The following is a 24,511-nucleotide window of genomic DNA, read 5'->3' as shown; positions in this document are numbered from 1 at the left end:
GAATGCCGTTGAATCACAATCAGTCCCAATGCTCCATTATGGCTGTAGTTATGGCCAGTTTCTCCTTTCCTGGCCGTAATTCTCTGGCCGTTCGCTGGCAGTGGGATTGTCTGGTCACGTCGTCACCGCACCCCCGCACGTGGGTTTCCTGATGGTGGGGGGCTTCTTCAATGCAAATTCCCATTGACAGCAGCGGGAACAGGGAATCCTGCCAGCAGCGAATGGCACGCCGCCTCCTGCTGCTGAGAAACACGCAGCTCAGAGGCTGCAGAATCCTGTTCCTGTCTTCCTGGGTATTGGCATACATTCAGTCTCCTGCTGCCTGTACACATACAGGTTAGCACCTGTACAGTCAACTCTCCATCTTGTGTTGTCAGGCTCTTTTCTGGATTGTTTGGTGATAGACTGAAAATGCCCCACTTGTTTTTCACAGTGTTCTTAATGACTGCACTAAATGCCTCCCTCTCTTTCAGATGTCAATGAATGTAAGGTCTTCTCCAGTCTGTGCACGTATGGAACTTGCCGGAACACGATTGGCAGCTTTAAATGCCGCTGTGAGAGTGGCTTTGCCTTAAACATGGAGGAGAGGAATTGTACAGGTAGGACATCACTCAGAGAGACCTGTTAATTATAGTTCATTATTGAGACAGATATAGGTGACAATCTCTCAACTTTGCTCTCTGTCTTCTGTTTATCTGTCTTTCCTATTTGTATCTCACTGTGTCTCATTCCTTTTCTCTTTCTCTTTCTGACTATCTCACCTTATCTTAATCTCGCTTTCTTTCTATTTGTCTCACTCTGTTCACCTGTACCCTCTTTGTCTCGTGTTCTTTTTCTCTTTATCTCGTTCTCTTTTCTTGTTTCCTCTCTCTCCTTCTCCCGCTCGCTGACTGAATTTGCTGTCCTTTATTTTTAGATATCAACGAATGCCGAATTTCCCCGGATCTGTGTGGGCATGGCACCTGCGTGAACACACCGGGCAGTTTTGAATGTGAATGCTTTGATGGGTATGAAAGTGGTTTTATGATGATGAAGAACTGCATGGGTAAGTGACAATCACTGGCTAATTACTGCTGACTGTCCATGACCCGTATTTCAATCTTAAGCCAGAGTGAATCACGCAGCAGCTGAGGATGACTGTACTGAGTGAAACGCTGTGCCTTAGGTACATCAGAACTGAAGAATATTCGGGGGTATGGGTAGGAGAGGGGAAGGTGTCTGACATCTATAAGGTAATGCAGGAGGTGGAGGAGTCGTCAGTGGAGGAGCTGAAGGCTAAATGGGAGGAGGAACTCGGGGAGCAGATAGAGGACGGGACTTGGGCGGAGGCCTTGGAGAGAGTCAACTCTTCCTCCTCATGTGCGAGGCTTAGTCTCATCCAATTTAAGGTGCTGCACCGGGCCCACATGTCCGGGACTAGGATGAGTAGGTTCTTCGGGGGTGAGGACAGGTGCACCAGATGTTCGGGGAGTCCTGCGAACCACGCCCATATGTTCTGGGCATGCCCAGCACTGGAAGAATTCTGGAAGGGGGTGGCGGGGACGGTGTCGAGGGTGGTTGGATCCAGGGTCAAACCAGGGTGGGGACTCGCGATTTTTGGAGTTGCGGTAGAGCCGGGAGTGCAGGAGGCGAAAGAGGCCGGTGTCCTGGCCTTTGCGTCCCTAGTAGCCCGTCGAAGGATTCTGTTACAATGGAAGGATGCAAGTCCCCCAAGCGTGGAGACCTGGATCAGTGACATGGCGGGATTTATAAAATTGGAAAACGTCAAATTTGCCCTGAGAGGATCAATACAAGGGTTCTATAAACGATGGCAGCCTTTTCTGGACTTCCTGGCTCAGAGATAGGTAACTGGGTCAATAGCAGCAGCAACCCCGGGGGGGGGGGGGGGGGGGGGGGGGTGCATTATTGTAGTGTTTATTCTGTAACTTTATAGTGTGTTAATTTGCGTTGTTGTTAAAATGCTGGGTTGTGGACAAGGCTCCCATCTGCAACAACCATAGGTTCAAACCAGCACTGACCGACGCCACCTTCAAAAGGTGGAGGCAGGACGGGGGGACACTGACAGTCAGGGACCTATACACGGACGACAGGATCGCAACACTGGACGAACTGACAGAGAAATTTCAGCTAGCTGGGGGGAACGAGCTACGGTACCTGCAGCTCAAAAACTTCCTACGAAAGGAGACAAGGACGTACCCACAACCGCCACGACAGACACTACTGGAAGACCTACTGGACGCAAGTATCCTAGAGAAAGGGAACTGTAGTGACATGTATGACCGACTGGTAGATAGGGACGACACCGTACTGGACGCAACAAGAAGGAAATGGGAGGACGACCTGGGGATGGAGATAGGGTGGGGACTCTGGAGCGAAGCACTGCATAGGGTCAACTCCACCTCCACGTGCGCAAGGCTCAGCCTGACGCAACTAAAAGTGGTACATAGAGCCCACTTAACAAGAACCCGTATGAGTAGGTTCTTCCCGGAGGTGGAAGACAGATGTGAACGGTGCCAAAGAGGCCCGGCCAACCACGCCCACATGTTCTGGTCTTGCCCCAGACTCGTGGAGTACTGGACAGCCTTCTTCGAGGTTATGTCCAAAGTGGTGGGAGTGAGGGTGGAGCCATGCCCGATAGTGGCGGTCTTCGGGGTTTCAGAACAGCCAGATCTATTCCTGGGGAGGAGGGCGGACGCCCTTGCCTTTGCCTCCCTGATCGCCCGCCGTAGAATCCTGTTTGGCTGGCGGTCAGCAGCACCGCCCAGAGCTGCGGACTGGCTGTCCGACCTCTCGGAATCTCTCCAAATGGAGAAAATCAAATTTGCCATCCGAGGGTCGGACGACGGCTTCCACAGAACGTGGGAGCCATTCATGCAACTGTTCCGGGACCTATTTGTGGCCAATGTACAAGAGGAAGAATAGTCGGGGGAAGGTAGCGGGAGGGGGGGGGGGGCTACAGGTTCGGTACGGGGGTTCGATGGCTAGCTAAGGCCCAAAACCAAACTAAATAAACATGTTGGGGGGGGGGGGGGGGGGGGCGGGCGCAGTTACTACTACGAAGATGCTTACCTGTAAATATGTATGTTAATTTTTGCGTGTTTGTTTGTTTTTTTTGTTCTTTTTCTCTCCTAACAATTTGTAATTTGTTCAATATAAAATATGAAAACTGAATAAAAACATTTATAAAAAAAAAAAAATGCTGGGTTGTTCATGGGGATGGGGCGAATGTATATGATTGTTAATATTATTGTTATTTTCGGTATTTTACTAAGGTGCGTCAATGTTGTATAAAATCAAAATTTCTCAATAAAAATTATTTTTAAAAAAAAGAACTGAAGAATATGAGGAATGAGAAAGACACATCAACCAAACATGCCCACCCGTTTTAATGGATCGGCTTAACCTAGCCCAACTCCTTGCCATTTACTTCAACCTTGCCTTCTCACCATTTATCTCGGTCCCTTCTCTCCGGAGGCACTGTTCACTTTGTGCCCTTCCCTGATAACTTATTCACAACTCAGTTACCCTTAGGACGAAAAGGCTCTTCCTAACTTTACTTCTTACTCTTAAACTCCTCATTTCAAATCTGCATTCTCTGGGATATGAGTCGCAGCATAATGGACAATTTGTCTGGACTGGTTAAAATCGTTTATCTCGTTCATTCTACCTTAAATTCTCTTCTTCAAACTGCTGACACTCCAACTTACCTTTTGTGCCCCGATGACACGACACAAGGGCAGTAATATATTTTCTGTAATTAAGTGCCCAGAACAGCACACAGTAAACTGACTTGAGGTCTGATTAACACACAATTTATAACAAAGCCTCTCCAGGTTAGTAACCTGCCCTTCTGGTATTGTTGTTAAGGATTGAAACTCATTGTTCATCTCACTCTTACTGAGCACGGCTGTGTCTTCATTTTCTCCTGGGTCAAGAGGCCTCCCAGCCTTTAGCGATGAATCCCTCCCACCTTCCCCAATAGCCTACATCGCCTGTCCTTGACCCCAATATCAGCCAATGTCCCTGCAATTACTTTAACAACCCCATCCCCTTCGCTACCCCTACTATCTTCCATAGTTCACATAGGTGTCCAGGCTATATATATACATATAAATGCCATTCCTGTAGTCTAATGGTTTGAATAAGTTGAAGTCCTTGGGACATGAGCTGTGCAGTGATGGGTTTGGCACTGTACCATGGCATGGTCTAAACAGGTAATGTCACCCCCCCCCCCCCCCCCCCCCCCCCCTCCCCCACCCCTCCCCAACCCACTCCCCATCCCAGGGTCCCTTTTATACTCTCACAATCTGGCCTTGGATCTACATGGATCCTGCCAGAACTGCAAGTACAGAGTAAAGTCCAGCTCCCCTTCTTGGAATGGTCTCAGACACCCTTCGTGGTGGCCTGTTTTAATGGTTTCCACATGCCGCTGTGAGGAAAACTGTTAGCAGGGGCAGATCAGTGCCAAACAGTCCTTTATTCACTAGAGCTGGGAGCAGCTGTAGAGCACCTAATAAATCCTATACAGTAGAGATTCAAAGAACATTCCAGAATTTATATTGCCTGAGCCATAATTAGAGGTGTGAAAGAGATGAATCATTAACATCAGACTCTCATTGTACTGCAGGCCTCACACCACGTTACAGGCCTGTTGCCGTTCCCTGGGTCCCATAATGCTTGGTGGGTCCCACAGTCCTGGCTAAGTTACAATTCATGTTAAACAAAGGAGCATGGAACTTGTGGCAGTCACTTAAAGAGTACTTGTTGGGACTCTCCTGCTCATACGCTCAATTGTACAGGCCATCCTGCTTATACGTCCTCCCTGTTTTGGGCCTTTCCAGGAATACTCACCCCTGTACAGACCTTTCCATTCACACCCACCCTGCAGTTTATTACTCAAAGGCAGCCCAAAACGACTGATTCAGTATTTAGGAACCTTTTTCTAATGTTCAACACTTTGTCACAAGATTGTGTTCATTGTGTTAGTGAAATAATATGTCTCTGTGGAATGGATTTATACAGATTAAGGAGCAGTTATATCACATTCACAGTTGTACACTGAGTGCTGTATGCTCACTGCTACTGGTTTAATCCCAAGAAATAAATCGACATTAAATTGGTGCTTGAGCCAAATGCTGCTGAAAGGAGGAAGTGGAGCGAGGTTTCTGTTGACTGTACGAACCATTTCTCTGTGCAGATATCGATGAGTGTGAGAGGGACCCCTTGCTGTGTCGGGGAGGAACCTGTGTTAACACGGAAGGCAGCTATGAGTGTATTTGCCCGCCAGGTCATGAGTTGACCCCTGAGGGAGACGGTTGTGTGGGTAAGCAGTTTCGCAAATCCATTGTAAAACACTGAACAGATATTACATTTTTAATGTAGTAAATCTGTGGAGTAATTTCTAAAATCTTGGGCGGGATTCTCCGACCCCCCCCCCCCGCCAGGTCGGAGAATCGCTGGGATTCGGCGACCAGCTCGACTCAATGGGCCCTGAGGCCACCCGAATTCTCTGGCCCGCGATGGGCCGAAGCCCCGCCCATTTTTTGCCAGTCCTGCCGGCGTAAATTGGAGTAGGTACGGTCCTTACCGGCGGGAATTGGCGGTGCGGGCGGCCACTGGGGTTCTCGGGGGGGGGGGGGGGGAGCACGGGGCGATCTAGCCCCAGGAGGTGCCCCCACGGTGGCCTGGCCCATGATTGGGGCCCACCGATCCGTGGGCGGGCCTGTGCCGTGGGGGCACTCTATTCCTCTGCATCGGCCGCTGTGGCCTCCACAGGAGACAGACCCTCCCACGCATGCGCCGGGATGACGCCGCGCTCCCGCGCATACGGTTACTCACGCCGGCCGGCGGAGGCACTTCGGCGCTGGTTGGCGTGGCGCCAAGCCCTTTCCCCGCCGGTCAGCGGGGCGCAAACCACTCCAGGGCAGGCCTAGCCCCTGAAGGTGCGGAGGATTCCGCACCTTTGGGGCGGCCCGACGCCGGAGTGGTTCACGCCACTCCGTCCCGCCGGAGTTGCCCGCCCACCGATTACGGATGAATCCCGCCCAATGTGGCAGTGGAACCAAGATGCAGCTTTCTTCAAACAAATATAATGGCCCGTAACTTCCTCAGAGTGGCATTCTCCATCAGATTGGCATTCTCGCCAGATTTACCTTAGCCTGGATTACAAAGCCCCTGTCTCACCCAACCTTCCTCACTCAGGCTGAGTGAGACAGGTGCAGCCAAGCACGCCCAAGGCAGCATCGTCGTGGAGTAAGTGGGACGCAGAGAGGTAAGTCACTCCCCCTTTTTAAGGTAATCGCTGCCATAAAGAGAATGTTTAAAGGGATCATTTATAAGGAGCAGGTAAGTTATAAAGTTTAGGGAATGGGGGCGAGGGTGGGCAGGGGTCATGTCAGACCCAGCAGAGAAGGGGTCAGACCCGAAAGGGTTGAACCCGGTGAGGGGGGAGAGGAGGGTCGGGGTGCATTGGTGGTCAGTTCGGTTGTGGGTGAGGTGTGGTGGGTTTGGACGGTCGTCTTTCGGAGGGGTGCCCGTGCAGGGCTAGGTCTGGGTGTTTAAATGGTTAGTCTGGAATTAGAAACATTTTCCCCTTCTAACTGGCAGAACCATCCAAAGTTAGTGATTTAAATCGCTTATGTTGGATGGTTCCCAGCCCAGTGCAATTGTCCAGAGGAAGTCAGCACTTTCGCACAATTGCCGAGAGAATATTTATGTGGGACTTTCCTCGAGGGATTCCCCAGCGCATCATTGGGGTATCCCTAAATGCAATGCTGGGGAAGCCAGAGGTTATGGGCATCATCTCCCAAGTTCTGAAGAACTCAAAGTTGCCAATTCTGGTTGAATGTTTTCCTTGGCACTTCATCACATGATCTCTTGTTGCCAACTGCCCAGCATCTCCACCATGGTAACGTCCCACCTTGCCAAACCAAGTGGAATGTGAACAGATCCTCTATCATTTGACTGGCTCATTCAAGGAGAAGGTTTTGGTGAAATGTAAAGGTCTGAAGGTGGATAAATAACCTGAACCAGATGGACTACACCCCAGGATTCTAAAGGAGATAGTTGAGGGGATTGTGGAGGCATTGGTGGTGACCTTTCAGGAATCTCTGGAGGCAGGAAGGGTCCCAGAGGACTGAAAAATGGCAAATGTAACACCCCTGTTTAAGAAGGGAGGGAGGCAGAAAATGGGAAATTACAGGTTGGTTAGCTGACTTCAGCCATTGGTAAGATTTTAGAGTCCATTATTGAAGATGAGATCGCGGAGTACTTGGAAGTGCATGATAAAATAGGACTGACTCAGCACGGCTTCGTCAAGGGAGGTCATGGCTGACAAATCTGTTAGCGTTCTTTGAGGATGTAACAAGGAAGTTAGACAAAGGAGAACCAGTGGACATGATCTATTTAGATTTCCAGAAGGCCTATTTAGATTTCCAGAAGTGCTGCATAGGAGGCTGTTAAATAAGTTAAGAGCCCATGGTGTTACGGGTAAGATCCTGGTATGGATAGAGGTTTGGCTGACTGGCAGAGGGTTGGGATAAAGGGGTCTTTTTCCAGATAGCAGCTGGTGACTCGTGGTGTGCCTCAGGGGTCAGTGCTGGGACCACAACTTTTCACAATATACATTAACGATCTGGAAGACGGAACTGAGGGCATTGCTGCTAGGTTTTCAGATGTTACAAATATATGCAGAGAGACAGGCAGTATTGAGGAAGTGGGGGGCTACAGAAGGACTTGGACAAGCTAGGATAGTGGGCAAAGAAGTGGCTGCTGGAATACAATGTGAAAAAGTGTGAGGTTATGCACTTGAGGCATGGACTATTTTCTAAATGGGAAAAGACTTAGGAAATCAGAAACACAAAGAGACTTGGGAATCCTTGTTCAAGATTCTCTTAATGTGCAGGTTCAGTCGGCAGCTGGGAAGGGAAATGCAATGTTAGCATTCATGTCAAGAGGGCTCGAATACAAGACCAGAGATGTACTTCTGAGGCTATATAAAGCTCTGGACAGACCCCATTTGGAGTATTGTGAGCAGTTCTGGGCCCCGTATCTAAGGAAGGATGTGCTGGCCTTGGAAAGGGTCCAGAGGAGGTTCACAAGAATCGCTGGCTTTGAAAGCAGACCAAGGCAGGCCAGCAGCACGGTTCAATTCCCGTACCAGCCTCCCCGAACAGGCGCTGGAATGTGGAGACTAGGGGCTTTTCATAGTAACTTCATTCGAAGCCTACTTGTGACAATAAGTGATTTTCATTCCATTCATTTCATTTCAAGAGCTTGTCATATGAGGAGTAGTTGAGGACTCTGGGTCTGTACTCGGAATTTGGAAGGATGAGGAGGGGATGTAATTGAAACTTACAGGATACTGAGAGGCCTGGATAGAGTGGATGTGGAGAGGATGTTTCCACCAGTAGGAAAAAAAAGAAACCCAGGGCACAGTCTCAGACTGAAGGATGATCCTTTAAAACTGAGATATGGAGGAATTTCTTCAGCCAGAGGGTGGTGAATCTGTGGAACTCTTTGCCGCAGAAGGCTGTGGAGGCCAAATCACTGGGTGTCTTTGAGACAGATGATTAATAAGGGGATCAGAGGGTATGGGGAGAAGGCAGGAGAATGGGGATGAGAAACATGATTGAATGGCAGAGCAGACTCGATGGGCCGAATGGCCTAATACTGCTCCTATGTCTTATGGTCTTATCAGCCAAACTGCCACTTTTCCATCTCCAATCATATTACAATTAATCAATTAAAGCGCTCAATGAAAGCAGCATCGTAGTCGTTTTTAAGTCCCGTGTGATTTTTCTCCCGTGCTTTGCTCGCTGTAGCATCTCAGTGCTTAGTCTTTCATTCCTGGAAGGCCAAAGCCAAACCTGGAGGGCTGGCAACTGTCCAGTGAAGGTCGTGCCCCCATGCTTAGGGTAATGATGCGTTCTTTCCCCTCCTGCTACTGATCATTGATCCTGAAGGCTTCACTAGTAATCTGGAATGTTTTGAGTTGAACGTGCTGCCTGGTGTTTGTTTTCTCTGTTCAATTCGCTGCGACTCTTAAACACTCACACTTTTCTTCCCTCATGCAGATATCAACGAGTGCTCACTGAGTGAAAACCTGTGCAAGAATGGGCGCTGTGTGAATATGATTGGGACCTACCAGTGTGCCTGTGATTCAGGATATCAGGGCACGGCCGACAGACAGGGCTGTGTGGGTAAGGGCTGCCGAGCTTACATTGAGCAGTGCAATAAAGTGTGAAATACTGACTAAACAGGGGAATGTTACTCTCCACAAAAAGCATTTAACCTGCTCAGATGTTTATTCATCCTTCTGGACAAGCGAACTGTTGCATGGCTGAAGTCAAACATGGTGAGTGAAGGGAATCCTCTCAGATTACATTCACTCTGGCCAATTAGCGCTCCCTCTGTCAACTCTCAATAATAAGTGAAGTGATGGAAGGTGGGTCATGGACAGAGTTATCTGGAAGTGCTTACCCAGCAATAACCTACGACTGGTGCTCAGTTTGGGTTCCGTCAGTGTCACTCAGTTCCAGTCCTCATCACAGCCTTGATGCAAACATGGACAGAATAGCTGAATTGCTGCACTAACCCTCATCATGATATCCCTCAAAACCATCTTCTCACCATGTCCCTCAACGGCATCTAACCACCTTCTTACCATTATTATTATTATCCCTCAGCGGCAGCATGGTAGCATTGTGGGGAGCAGCACGGTAGCATTATGGGGAGCAGCACGGTAGCATTGTGGACAGCACAATTGCTTCACAGCTCCAGGGTCCCAGGTTCGATTCCGGCTTGGGTCACTGTCTGTGCGGAGTCTGCACATCCTCCCCGTGTCTGCGTGGGTTTCCTCCGGGTGCTCCGGTTTCCTCCCACAGTCCAAAGATGTGCAGGTTAGGTGGATTGGCCATGATAAATTGCCCTTAGTGTCCAAAATTGCTCTTAGTGTTGGATGGGGTTACTGGGTTATGGGGATAGGGTGGAGGTGTTGACCTTGGGTAGGGTGCTCTTTCCAGGAGCCTGTGCAGACTCAATGGGCCGAATGGCCTCCTTCTGCACTGTAAATTCTATGATAATCTATGATAATCAGCACCACCTACCCACCTTCTTACTATTATTATTATCCCTCAACACCATCTACCCACCTTCTTACCATTATTATTATTATCCCTCAATACTATCTACCCACCTTCTTACCATAAAGCCTCAGCTCCAAGCACTCAGTTTCCCACCATGTCCTTCAGTGCCACCTACCCACAATAATCCTCCATCTTCTCACTCCAGAGACAGATCTAATTTTTCTAATCCCTTTATTGATTTGGGAAACCTCACCTTGCAACCTTCTGTTTTCTTAAAAAAAAGAATTCCCGTTCTTGGGAGAATTCCAATTCCATGAGGTGACACGACGGCACAGTGGTTAGCACTGCTGCCTCACAGCACCAGGGAACCGGGTTCAATTCCAGCCTCGGGTGACTGTGTGGAGTTTGCACATTCTCCCCGTGTCTGGGTGGGTTTTCTCTTTCAGGGGGCCTGTGCAGACTCGATGGGCCAAATGACCTCCTTCAGTACTTTAGGGATTCTATGGTTCTAATTTACTCTTTCCCTCAGGCATGGTTATCCTATATTGAGTCATTTCAGAGCTATTTATATTGTTCCTCTGGTCTGTATACTAATCCTGCTCACACTACTGCAGGAGATCCTCATTTTGTTTTTCATTGATGCCCTGTGAGATTAATAAAGTGTGTGTGTGTTACATACAGACTCAGCTATCAATTGACTTTTTCCTATTTCAGATATTGATGAATGCACAATCATGAACGGCGGGTGTGACACACACTGCACAAACTCGGAGGGAAGCTACGAGTGCAGCTGTAGTGAGGGCTACGCGCTGATGCCCGACAAGAGGACATGTGCAGGTAGGCAGCATGGGACTCTTAAAACTGGCTGTTCCCGCAGTACAGTAAACTATCATGGTGATACCAACAGTATTCAACATCGAGCCTGATACCGTTTCCTAGTGCTGTACAGCTTTACCTTTATTTCTGATTGGTTTATGACTCCCATTATGATTGAACATCCATGAGGCATTGAGGGCCATCAGAATTATATTCAACCACAATCTGTAACCTCAGGGCGCAGTATATCCCTCACTCAACCATCGCCAATCAAGAAAGGTGACCAAACCTGGTTACATGAGGAGTCAAGGATAACACACCCAAGAGCATCACCAAGCATACCTGAAAATGAGGTGTCAACCAGGTGAAGCTACAACAGCATAAGCAATATACAATAGACAGAGCTAAGTGGTCCCACAAAGAAAGATCAGATCAAAGCTCTGCCGTACTGACCCAGTCATGAATGGTGGTGGCCATTTAACCAGAGGGGGAGGTTCCACAATCATCCTCAATGACGGGGGGCGCCCAGCTGTAAATGCAAAAGATGAGGCTGTTACACATAATTAGTAAGAGGTTGGGAAGCATTGATGTCCAAAGGGACCTGGGTGTCCCCATTGATGAGTCACTGAAAGCTATCGGGCAGGTGCAGCTAACGGTGTGTTGGCCTTCATTGCGGATTTGAGTACTTAAGTAAAAATGTCTTGCTGCAATTGTATAGAGCCTCGGTGAGACCACAAATGGAGTGTCGTGTACAGTTTTGGACCCCTTATCAATGGATGGATGTACTTGCCACAGAGGGAGTGCAGCAGAGGATCACCAGACTAATCCTTGGAATGGTCTTATGAGAAGAGATTGAGGAACTGGGCCTGTATTCTCTAGAGTTTTGAAAAGTTACAAGATTCTTACAGGCCGTGGCGTTGATATAAATAGGGGGCATGATTGTCCGGTCACATTGCCCCTGGCGCAAATCCCACTATGTAAGGAGAATTGCGGGAGAGCCCCAAAATAACACAGTGGTTAGCACTGTTGCTTCATAGTGCCAGGATCCCAGGTTCGATTCCCACTTGGATCACTGTTGGATCACCTCAGTGTACCCGAACAGGCGCCGGAGTGTGGTGACTAGGGGCTTTTCACAGTGACTTCATTACGGTGTTAATGTAAGCCTACTTGTGACACTAATAAAGATTATTATTTACAAAACAGGATTGCTGCCATGCGCTGAACAGCCCGGTGCAGCTGAGACAATCTGGTTTATGGCCTCATTGGGCATGAACCAGATTTGCATATTTAAATCATCAGTTAAGTATACCGGGACTGTTTGAAGCCAGATTCTCCCAGCAGCGGCAATTCACCCATCTGCCAGCGCAACAGGAAGCCGGAGGGAACTACTGCTGTCCTCCACCACTGGAGACCAAAGGTGATGACCATACTGGGGGCGCTGAGGATATAGTAGCCCCTGGATGGTCGGGAATATGGCAGGGCAGTGCCAAGCCACTTCTCCAAGGCACTATGGCACTGCCAACCTGACACTGAATGCCAGGTTGGCAATGCCTGTTGGCCATACTTATAAACCTTTTGGAAAAATTGCGTCCATGATGTTTCCCCTAGGTGACGGTTCTAGAACCAAGGTCCACAATCTCAGAATAAGGAACAAACCATTTAAAACTGAGATGAGGAGGAATCTCTTCACTCAAGGTGCTGAATCGATGGAATTCTCTGCGCCAGAGACCTGTAAAAGCTCAATCAGTGAGCGTGTTCAAAACAAAAGCCAATAGATTTCAGGATACGAATGACATCAAGAGAAATGGGGATAGCATAGGACAGTGGTGTTGAGGGAGATGATCAGCTATGATCTAATTGAATGGCAGTGCAGGCTCTTCAGGCTGAATGGCCTACTCCCTATTTTCCTATGTCTTTCCCGGATGAATGCATCTCCCAAACCACTCAAAAAGTTTGAAACCATCTAGGACAAAACAGTGTATCTTGTACAAACTACTGGCACTTTGAAACCATCTAGGACAAAACAGTGTATCTTGTACAAACTACTGGCACTGTGTGTTGGCGATGGGGGCTTTGAATGTTTACGGTGGTGGATGGGATGTTGGTACACTGATCAGCATCTCATATCCACCACCGTAAACATTCAAAGCCCCCATCACCGACACATAGTGGCAGTAGTTTGTACAAGATACACTGCAGGAACCCACCAAGGCTCTTTCGACAGCACCTTTCAAACCTGTGATGTCTACCACCTAGAAGGACAAGGGCAGCAGACTCATGGAATCGTCACTACCTGAAAGTTCCCCACCACACCACCCTGACTTGGAACTAGATGGCGGCGCTCCATGAAATCCGGACTCAAATCTACATTTGTTAACTGATGAGCACTTAAGAAGCGGGGGCCGGGGTTCATGTTTGTGGAGTTAGGTCACAGGTCAACCATGATCTCATTGAATGGTTGAACAGCCTCGAGAAGCCTAATGTCCTCCTCCTGTTCCTATGTTCTTATGCTTGGCAACGGTTGGAACTTGGCTGTATCCGCTGCCAGACTTCCATCAGACAAAGCAATAACTGAAGCACCTCATGTGGAGGGGCTACCGTCTTGGATAAGGTGTAACCCGTTCCTTCCAGCAGCACTGCCCCGTTCACTGGAAGAGCTGCCACAGACTGCGATGTGTGGACTTACTTTGTGAGCACCACAGGTCAGATAGAGGTTAAGGAATTACAAACATTGAGATCTAAGTGAGACAACTTGGTGTTGAGTCGAACATTTTTGGCGACCGATTGTTTCTGATCTGTTCAGATATCGATGAATGCGAGGAGAATCCTGATATTTGTGACGGCGGGCAGTGTACCAACATCCCTGGGGAATATCGATGCCTCTGCTATGATGGTTTCATGGCTTCCATGGATATGAGGACCTGTCTAGGTGAGTGTTGAAGTTAATTTGTTTCGTTGAAGCTTCACATGATTAGCAGGCGCCACATAAACATTAAAAATAGTGTCATCTGCATTCAGAGATAGCAGGAGAATATTTCAGAATTATTAACAGTTTTATAATGTATTGATTTTAAAGATATTGTTACTGCTTTTAAAGATTTGTCACTCGTCCTCCCATTTGAGACCCAGGTAACAGTGATCCAGGGCGGATCACATGATGTGGACCACAGCCCTGAGAGTATGTTGCTCACTGGAGATGGGAGCTCAGCTGGAACCTCGAGGCCCTTCACCAGACTGATGGAGCTTTAGTGTTTCCGACGTGCATAAGAATGGGGGAACATGAAAAATGATTCATGGGATGGAAGGGCAGACACAAGTCATGTGAAAGGAGGATGTGTTGGCATGGGAGGAGAGAGAGAGAGCCAGTGGGGCAGGGACAGAGACAGTGGTGAGTGCGGGGGGGGGGGGGGGGGGGAGTGGCAAAGCCAGTGGTGAGTAGGGACTGGGAGGAGCCAGTGGTGAGTAGGGACTGGGAGGAGCCAGTGGTGAGTAGGGACTGGGAGGAGCCAGTGGTGAGTGGGGGGCTGGGAGGAGCCAGTGGTGAGTGGGGGGCTGGGAGGAGCCAGTGGTGAGTGGGGGGCTGGGAGGAGCCAGTGGTGAGTGGGGGGCTGGGAGGAGTCAGTGGTGAGTGGGGGGCTGGGACAGGGTCAGTGGTGAGTGGGGGGCTGGGTCGGAGCCAGTGGTGAGTGGTGGGGATGTACGGGGTTAGTGGTGAGTGGGGGGCTGGTGTGGAGACAATGGTGAGTGGTGGGGATGTACGGGGTTAGTGGTGAGTGGGGGGCTGGTGTGGAGACAATGGTGAGTGGTGGGGATGTACGGGGTTAGTGATGAGTGGGGGAAGGATGGAGCCAGTGGTGAGGGGGGAGAGGGGCAGAACCAGGAGTGAGTGGGGGGACAGATGGAACCAGTGGTGAGTGGGGGCTGGGACAGGGTCAGTGGTGAGTGGGGGGCTGGTGTGGAGACAATGGTGAGTGGAGGTCTGGGTCGGAGCCAGTGGTGAGTGGTGGGGATGTACGGGGTTAGTGGTGAGTGGGGGAAGGATGGAGTCAGTGGTGAGTGGGGGGCTGGGACAGGGTCAGTGGAGGTCTGGGTCGGAGCCAGTGGTGAGTGGGGGGCTGGTGTGGAGACAATGGTGAGTGGTGGGGATGTACGGGGTTAGTGGTGAGTGGAGGTCTGGGTCGGAGCCAGTGGTGAGTGGTGGGGATGTACGGGGTTAGTGGTGAGTGGGGGGCTGGTGTGGAGACAATGGTGAGTGGTGGGGATGTACGGGGTTAGTGGTGAGTGGGGGGCTGGTGTGGAGACAATGGTGAGTGGTGGGGATGTACGGGGTTAGTGGTGAGTGGAGGTCTGGGTCGGAGCCAGTGGTGAGTGGTGGGGATGTACGGGGTTAGTGGTGAGTGGGGGAAGGATGGAGCCAGTGGTGAGTGGGGGGCTGGGAGGAGCCAGTGGTGAGTGGGGGGCTGGGACAGGGTCAGTGGTGAGTGGGGGGCTGGGACAGGGTCAGTGGGGGGCTGGTGTGGAGACAATGGTGAGTGGTGGGGATGTACGGGGTTAGTGGTGAGTGGGGGGCTGGTGTGGAGACAATGGTGAGTGGTGGGGATGTACGGGGTTAGTGGTGAGTGGGGGAAGGATAGAGCCAGTGGTGAGGGGGGGAGAGTGGCAGAACCAGGAGTGAGTGGGGGGACAGATGGAACCAGTGGTGAGTCAGGGGAGGGACAGAGCCAGTTGTGAGTGGGGGGAAAGGGCGGGGCTAGTGATGATCTAGGCAACGGATAAACCCAAGGGTGGGTGTCGGGCAGTTGTTGCAAACCAGATTGAAAACGGCCAGTGGACCCATCTGTAACCAATTGAAATTCCAAATTTAAACTTAAGCTTCTACCCCCTCAGTACCAACACAGATTCAACCTGTGAAGCTGGGACTTGTAATAACATCTGGCCTGCTCCGATTTCATTATTTAACGTGGAAAAAATATTTCATTTTGAACTTTCCTTCCAGATGTTAATGAGTGTGACTTGAACCCTAACATCTGTCTCCATGGCGACTGTGAGAACACCAAAGGCTCTTTTATCTGTCATTGCCAGCTGGGATATTTCGTGAAGAAAGGAACAACGGGATGCACAGGTGGGAACTTTAACTCTTCACTTTGTTCTCTTGCAGACTTTCCATTGATGTTTAAACCCAATCTCGAATGCAATCAAATCAAAGGCTCTTTGTTCAGAGTTCAATACAAACGTTGTAAATCTTTCCAAGTCAGTTTAAATGGTTGCATGTAAACCACCAACACACTATCCTGCGTATTCTCTCCCCTTCCGACATCCCTAACTGTTCAACAGGATCTGAAACCTTGAATCTCCTTAGGCCCAATTTTAATTTACTCAAAACTCATTCACTTGTACCGAGTTCAAATTGAGCTCCTTGCCTCCCTCAATCTTTCATTCTCCTAAAATCTTCATTATCCCATCAGATGCTGCCATTCTGATGCCATCGCGTTTCCCGGCGGCGTCAACATGGCCTCAGGATCAGCAATTCTGGCCCCTATAGGGGGCCAGCAGGACACAGGAGCGGCCCTTGCTGATCCCGACATGAACTGGGTGCAGCGGGGTCTGCGCATGCGCAGTGGCTCCCTTCTCCACACCGGCAACATGGCGTAGGGCTACAGGGGCCAGCGCGGAAGAAAGGTGGCCCCCAGCCCGAGAGTCCGGCCCGCCGATCAGTGGGCACCGATTGTGGGCCAGGCCACAACGGAGGCCCCCCCCCGGCGGCGGACCTCCCCTTCCCCCTCCAAAGTCCAGCCCCGGACCCTTCCACGCCGAGGTCCCGCCGGCTAAGAGCAGGTTAGAACGGCACCGGCGGACTCGGGTTTTTGGTTACGGCCGCTCAGCCCATCCCTGGCTGAGAATCACCGGGGGGGGGGGGGGGGGGGGGGGGGGGGGGGGCATAAAGCGGCCCCCAGCTGGCGCCACACCGACTGCGCCAGCACCAATGGCGCAGATTCTCCGCTCTGCGGAAAATCGCGTCCCGGCGGCGTGGCGCGATTCGCGCCGGTCGCGCCGATTCTCCAGCCCGACCCCGGGCTGAGAGAATCCTGCCCAGGATTCTCAGGGGGTTTGTCAGAATCGATGATGAGACGTTGTTTTCTCTTGGGGAGGGACTAGGGCCAGAGGGCATAATCTCAGAGTAAGAGGTCAACCATTTAAAACAGAGATGAGGAGGAATGTCTGCTCTCAGAGGGTAGTAAATCTGTGGAATTGTTTGCCGCAGAGAGCTCTAGAGGCTGTGCCGTTAAGTATGTTCAAGGCTGAGATAGACAGGCTTTTAATCAATAAGGGAATCAAGATTATGGAGATAAATAAGGAAAGTGGAGTTGAGGATTATCACATCAGATCAATCATGATCTCATTGAATGGCGGAGCAGACCTGATGGGCTGAATGGCCTATTTCTGCTCCTATGTCTTATGATCACTCAGGCGAGCAAATGCTGTCAATGAATATCCGGAGCTTTCTTAAGGAAGAGGCAGCTGGAACTTAAAGTAGATGCAAGCCGGTGAAAGTGTCACGGCTTGTTCCTGGCCTCTTACCTTACTTTACGCCATCCAAGTTTCCTCTACTAACCCAGTGACTACACTTCAAAGGTGCTTCATTGGCTGTCAGTGCTTTGGACAATCTGAGGTAGTGAAAGGCACTATAAAAATGAAGGACAATTGGGCTGGAGTCTCCATTTCTGCAGCTAAGTGCTGGCGCCAACGGAAAATCTGTGGTTCTCCATGAGGAAATTGTCGCGAATCCCTCACCGATTCCAATACCGGTGAGGGGCTAGCACCGGTGCCACCTGGAACACCAGCGGATCGCACGGAGGATGGGCGGGTCCCGGGCCGCACATGCGTATGGCTGACAAGCTGCAGCCGCGCATGCCATGGAACACCGTCTGCACCGGGAAACATGACGCGGTCGTGCTGGACCGCGTACCTGCCCACCCCGACCCCACAGACCACCCCCTGGCCACCCCCACCACTGCCCCCAGCCCTAGCAGAAGACCCCCCCTTCCCTGACCAGCGGCACGGATCCTGGCCGAGTGTGGCAGCGCTGGACTCTGTCCGCAGCTGGCAAGCCAGCTTCCTGACTGCTGGGACCATACATGGCCTGCGCCGTCGGGAACTTGGCCCATCGGGGCAGGCCGGGTGATGGCGAGCCCTGGTGATGCCGATTTGGATGGGGTGGAGCATCGCCAAACCGGCCTCAAACCAGTGCCTGCCCCGAATCCGGAGTCGGAAGCCATCCTCCGCACAATCGCCAATCCCAATTGCGGCATGGGGCCTCGGAGAATCCCACCCAGTATGTTTACACATAACCAGTTGAAAGGACATTCACAACACAGGGAGAGTAGCTTCATGGCAATGATAATCAGGATTGGTCTGTACAAGGAGACACGTGAGATATTGAGACAATTTCCAAGATAACAAACAAAGCTATGAGGAGGGTTCATGCGGATTTGTAAAATGCTAAAATACTTTTGACAGGGAGAACAGGAAAATACTAATTATTTTGTTGGAAAAGTCAGTAATAAGCAGTCATTGATTTTAAATTGTCAATAAATGGGTGGTTGCAAAAATGTCTTCAGATAGAATGTTTGGGATGATCCACAAGATTTAGTTGAGACATAGTTGAGGTAAACTGTGGACGGATACTCCCGATGTGGGTGTGCCATAGATATCATAGAATTTACAGTGCAGAAGGAAGCCATTCGGCTCATCGATTCTACACCAGCTCTTGGAAAGAGCACCCTACCCAAACCCATACCTCCACCCTATCCCCGTAACCCAATAACCCCACCCAACATTTTTGGACACTAAGGGCAATTTAGCATGGCCAATCCACCTAACCTACACATCTTTAGACTGTGGGAGGAACCCAGAGCACCCGAGGAAAACCCACGCAGACACGGAGAGAACGTGCAGACAGCGACCCAAGCCGGGAATTGAACCTGGGACCCTGGAGCTGTGAAGCAACTGTGCTAACCACTGTGCTACTGTGCCACCCTCTGTTGCCTGTAGAGTTTAAGATAAACACTAACATCCCAACTCAAAAAGGATGCATTCAGCGCTCATAAAGCATTTTACTGCGTGTTGTACTGCCTCAGGCACATGATTTATAAACTTCAAATCACCCTAGCTGAGAGCCCACTAGACACAGCGAGTTGTAAAATTCTATGGTTTTAATTTCTAATAAGCCCTGTACCCACATTGTGCCAGTCTGACAGCACTCATTCCATTGGCTGGCCACATTGTGCCCAGTCTGACAGCACTCATTCCATTGGCTGGCCACATTGTGCCCAGTCTGACCGCACTCATTCCATTGGCTGGCCACATTGTGCCCAGTCTGACAGCACTCATTCCATTGGCTGGCCATATAGTGCCTAGTCTGACAGCACTCATTCCATTGGCTGGCCATATAGTGCCTAGTCTGACAGCACTCATTCCATTGGCTGGCTGTATTGTGCCCAGTCTGACAGCACTCATTCCATTGGCTGGCTGTATTGTGCCCAGTCTGACAGCACTCATTCCATTGGCTGGCCATATAGTGCCTAATCTGACAGCACTCATTCCATTGGCTGGCTGCATTGTGCCAGTCTGACAGCACTCATTTCATTGGCTGGCCGCATTGTGCCAGTCTGACAGCACTCATTCCATTGGCTGACCACATTATGCCAATTCGCAGCACTCTGCAGATTTCCCTGACCTTAGCATCCCTAAGAGTTTTGTCATATTTTTGAGTCAGGATTTTACTCTGAATTTTTTTTTTAACATTGTCCAATCTGTACCAGAACTTCTAAAAACACTAATGCATTCTGGAATATTTTGTAAGTGAAGTAAATTGATCGCCCCAAAATATGGTTCCTATAAGCTGGAATGTTCCGGGACTGTAAGTGCCATTAAAATTTCTTCCACTTTTTCAGATATTGATGAGTGTGAAATTGGAGCCCACAACTGTGACATGCACGCCTCTTGTGTCAACGTGCCAGGGAGCTTCAAGTGCAAGTGCCGTGACGGATGGATTGGAGATGGGCTCGAGTGCATCGGTGAGTATGTCATGGCTTTTGGGTTTTGTTCAGTTAATTTCCTACGAGAAAGAGGAAATGAAATCGGAGAGATTCAGGATGGGAATTTTCACCCCCTCCCCCGCACTGCATGTTTCCCGGCAGCCATTGGCCAGCAGCAGGCTCTTACTGGTCTCACCAGTGTCAACAGCGTTTGGCGTTGTTTGCCAGCCACGCTGTCAGGAACCTGCCACAGGGGAGTCGCCATCAGCGGGAAGGGCCTGAAAATTCAGCCCTCTGCCTTAGCACTTTCTCCGAGCAAGGTTTTCCGAGTCAGGATGGTGAGTAACTTGGAGGGGTGCTTACAGGTGATGGTGTTCCCTCATGTCTGCTGCCCTTAGGTGGTAGAGGGTTTGGGAAGTGCTGTTGAAGAAGTATTGCCAAGTGTTGCAGAACCTCATATAAATGGTACACATTGATTTTATTATTTTTTATTTTTATTTATAAATTTAGAGTACCCAATTATTTTTTTCCAATTAAGGGGCAATTTAGCCTGGCCAATTCACCTAACCTGCACATCTTTGGGTTGTGGGGGCGAAACCCATGCAGACACGGGGAGAATGTGCAAACTCCACACGGACAGTGACGCAGGGCCGGGATTCGAACCTGGGTCCTCAGTGCCGTAGGCAGCAATGCTAACAACTATGCCACATGGTACACATTGATGCCAGTGGTGGAGGGAGTGAGTGTTTAAAGAGCTGAATTCAGGGAGTCTAACATTTAAAACCACTCCAGTTTAATCATAATTACACTCTGTTTACCTGATGTAATTGTGCATAAGGTACTTGTGACCTTGCGATTAAATAGCTGGTGTTTAATGGGTTAGAGTTTGATGAGCCTGTTTTATGGATTGTTGATGTAAGGGGTATGATCAGACAAGTTGTATCGTCACATCATATCTCCGTGAACCCCCTGTAACTGCAACAATGGGTGGCTCTCCTTCCGCGCCCCCCCCCCCCCCCCCCCCCCCCCCAACCCTCCCACCAGCCCCACCCGCCAGCCTCCTTGGAGATTTGCTGCTGCGTATTGATGAAGATTCCCCCTCTCCCAGTTTTCCGGCCACGGGAGGTCCCAGGTACCATCCCCATACTGTGCCACTATGCAATCCCAGCCTGCCACAGCAGCTAGGATGCAACAATTGGTACCAGCACCTTGCGAAGAGGGAGGATCAGCCAGGGTGCCAGTAAATAGTCACATTTATAAATATTCACATTTTATTTAATTTATTCACATATAAGCACATACAAATAAAAACTGAAGCTTGGAAAATAGCAGTGTGGGGTCATGAACATGGTCAGCTGTTATATTGTAACCGAGGCACTCAGTTGCGATTACGACACTTGCTGTGAAGTGCTGAGGAACTCCGACTCGCATCATTAGTTGGTTGCCGGGTGAACCCCATGGAATGAGGGATTTGTGGGTTCTTGGGATTTGACTCCCCATGACCTTTGATTTGATTTTTTTCATCGCAGATCTGGATGAGTGTGCCACCGAGGAGCACCAGTGCAACCCCAGTGCCAACTGCATGAATACGCCAGGCTCGTATCGCTGCACCTGTAAGGATGGTTTCAGTGGCGATGGCTTCAGCTGCTCAGGTAACCGGGTCCTGGCAGGAAAACAAATGAGAGACGGAATGAACTGCTGACGCTGGTCAGGGATGATGTGTTCCTACACCCCCCCCCCCCCCCCCCCCCCCCACCCCAACCCCCACCCCGCTCCCTGTCGTCATTTTCCAAATAGAGGTGCTGCCAGACTTTTGCCATCTCTGGTTGGGCCCGGTCCTGATATCAGAGATGTGGGCCTGTGATTCAAGCTGATCCCGATGCTTTTGCTTCTCATGCCCAGCCGACGATTAGGGCAATTCTCAACTCAGTCAGAAACTAGGGCTATTCAAGCAATTGTTTGTCAACCCAAATAACAAATGGGTTAAACCGGTGTGGTGTTACCATAAATGTAAGAACTGCAAGGGTTAATGAAATGTCTTGATCAGCCACTAGAGGGAGCTAGAGTTACAAGTATACAAGGCATTGATGCTAAGCCTTGGGGGAGAGAAGTGAAGGAGTTAGCTAGAGCGTAGACTGAAGGAAAGATAGTGTGAGTGAGAGCAGATCATAGTTTATAATAGTGTAGAGAATAGTTGTAGGTGAGTGTAGATTTTATGTTAATTATCAACTGTATTATTTAGGAGTATGTGTCGAATCCAAATTAGTAGTGTTAATAAATTTATAGCTTTGTTCAAGTTGAAGCTATTTTGTGGTCTTTGTGATCACTACGCCAACCATCCTGAATTTAGCAACACAAAGAACAACACAACCGGCAAGCAAATCGATTGAGTTTGTTTGACTGACTTTTTGCTGACGGTATTGGGAACAAGTAGCTCTCCATTCTCCAACGCTACACCCAGGTTGCAAATATGTAGGTGGCTTACCTGTGGAGCAGGGAATTGGTATAAAGTGTCTGATTCTGCAAAGTCTCACCTTCCAAAGGTCAGCCCAAGAGATACAGACATTGCACTCAACTCAAATAAAAGATGGTAAACAAGTTTTGCAAAGACATGCCATTTACTGCTCATGGTATTTGACAAATCTGTTAGGGCTGTCCTGCTTAGTTTATATCACTGCTTCTAACACCGAGATGGGCTCAGTGCTCATTTCCCATACATCTGGTAATCATCACTATTGATCTGATAGAAGACAATACCATCCCAAAAGAATCTGTCTTCAAGCAGGTTGCAAAGAGGAAGTGCATAACCTGCAGGCAGATTTGAACCAACTTTGCCCCAATAGTTTTCTACCACTTCTCAGTATGGCGATTTTCCAGCTATCTAGTGCAGTTAGAAAAGAAATATCACCAGCGGAATTCTCCGTCGGCGAGATCCTCCAGTCCACCGGCTGCACACCCACGCCCGTGGGTTCCCCAATGGCCACAATGGGAAACCCATTGGCCAGCTGCAGGAAGAGACAATCTCACTCGCTTCAAGGGCGCGCGTGCCAGAAAATGCGGCTGGCTGACCAGAGGATCTTGCCCCACATCTTTTATAGAATTTCATAGGGAGCTGCCTTTGTGTTCTCATTGAAGCTGTGGAAGCTGGCCCACAGTATTCATGAAGCTAAGCCAATATAAATGGAGAGAATCATCCAACACTGAGACCTCCTATAATATAAATCAGTAAGTTGATCAGCATTACTTTCATGTCACAAAATAGCTTGCCTGAGCATTACCCCTCATGCGAGGGTTAGAATAAAACATTAACAACAAAGTTATAGCAGGGAGAATGAGGGAAGTTCTTCTGTAACCCACGGGATATTATCTTGTGTCTATCTGAGGGTTTTCCCTACAGGCACTGACATCCTCCTATTTACCGAGTAACCTGGAGCAGGTGTCAGAAGGTAGCCTCTTGGGTATGGATTGTACCAGTGCTGTTCACACTGCGTTGCTGACCGGCTGACCTGTTTTTCTCTGCAGATGTTGATGAGTGTGCAGAAAATGTGAACCTGTGTGAGAACGGGCAGTGTCTGAATGCTCCTGGGGGATACCGCTGTGAATGCGAAATGGGATTCACACCAACCGATGATAGCAAGGCGTGCCAAGGTAAGGTAGTAAGAAAGAACTCTGCAAGACATTCACATTTGAGCGAATATTCGGTCACTTCTCCCACAGCAGTAGTAACATTCTGTGGTGCTGCTCGTCAGAGGCAGACTGTCCACGTCCTGGCAGTACCTTGGAACTCATTCACCGGCCTGGTTCTGGTCTTCTCTCTCTGTTGGTTCAGCAATTGTACAGACCTGATTATTGAACTTGACAGATGTGTGTCAGATACCCACTTGAAATAGAAACAGAGGCTGCTTGGGCTGACGGGGTGTTTGCGATTGTTTCTGTTTCTCTCGCTAATAGTTTTCGCCTTTTACCTGGGGATACCGAACAATGTCAATTCACGGTAATCTGTCCAATAATATATTGCCAATGGTTTTCTGAGCACATCTGTTGGTAAATAATTCTCATTGTGTGTCTAAGACCCCCTGCTGCTCTTTCTCTGATGCGACTCAGTGCACAGTGGATGTGTCCGATCTTACCTCCCAGATTTCACTAATATACCTTTTTTTTTTACAGATATCGATGAGTGCACCTTCCAGAACATTTGTGTTTTTGGCACTTGCCAGAACCTCCCCGGAATGTTCCGCTGTATCTGTGATGATGGCTATGAGCTGGATAGGAGTGGAGGCAATTGCACAGGTGAGCTCAAAACTGCCCGTGGATCATTGCTGCATTCAGTCTCATTAATAGATTGCCCTTTAATGGATCTAATTAATCAATCTGACTTTAACTAATAAGTGTCCCATTTAATCTCTGATATTAAAAAAAGTGCTGATTCGGCATTATGTTATGTGAGAATTCATTTTGTGATTTATAAGTGATTAGAATTAAACAATAAAATCTTTAGCTTTGTAAAATATCTCCAGCTTGCATTTGCAGAGTAGAGAGACTGCCTCACAAGCCATGACCTTCAATAATTCA

At 49.3% G+C, this 24,511-nt stretch overlaps 1 protein-coding gene across 1 annotated transcript in view; it reads left to right on the top strand.

Annotated features, from left to right (window-relative positions):
* The window catches only part of fbn2b (fibrillin 2b), a 310,225-nt gene that overhangs the window by 161,620 nt on the left and 124,094 nt on the right, over positions 1–24,511 (top strand). Inside the window, exons 25-35 of the mRNA XM_038776744.1 lie at positions 474–599; positions 917–1,045; positions 5,198–5,323; positions 9,075–9,200; positions 10,800–10,922; positions 13,705–13,830; positions 15,898–16,023; positions 19,856–19,978; positions 21,469–21,591; positions 23,462–23,587; positions 24,107–24,229. Of these exons, the coding sequence (XP_038632672.1) occupies positions 474–599; positions 917–1,045; positions 5,198–5,323; positions 9,075–9,200; positions 10,800–10,922; positions 13,705–13,830; positions 15,898–16,023; positions 19,856–19,978; positions 21,469–21,591; positions 23,462–23,587; positions 24,107–24,229 (1,377 nt within the window). The remainder of the gene's footprint in view (positions 1–473; positions 600–916; positions 1,046–5,197; positions 5,324–9,074; positions 9,201–10,799; positions 10,923–13,704; positions 13,831–15,897; positions 16,024–19,855; positions 19,979–21,468; positions 21,592–23,461; positions 23,588–24,106; positions 24,230–24,511) is intronic.

Source organism: Scyliorhinus canicula, chromosome 18, assembly GCF_902713615.1.
Source record: "Scyliorhinus canicula chromosome 18, sScyCan1.1, whole genome shotgun sequence".
Lineage (NCBI taxonomy): Eukaryota > Metazoa > Chordata > Chondrichthyes > Carcharhiniformes > Scyliorhinidae > Scyliorhinus > Scyliorhinus canicula.
Note: the sequence above shows the minus strand (reverse complement) of the source record. Positions and strands in the feature narration are given on the sequence as shown.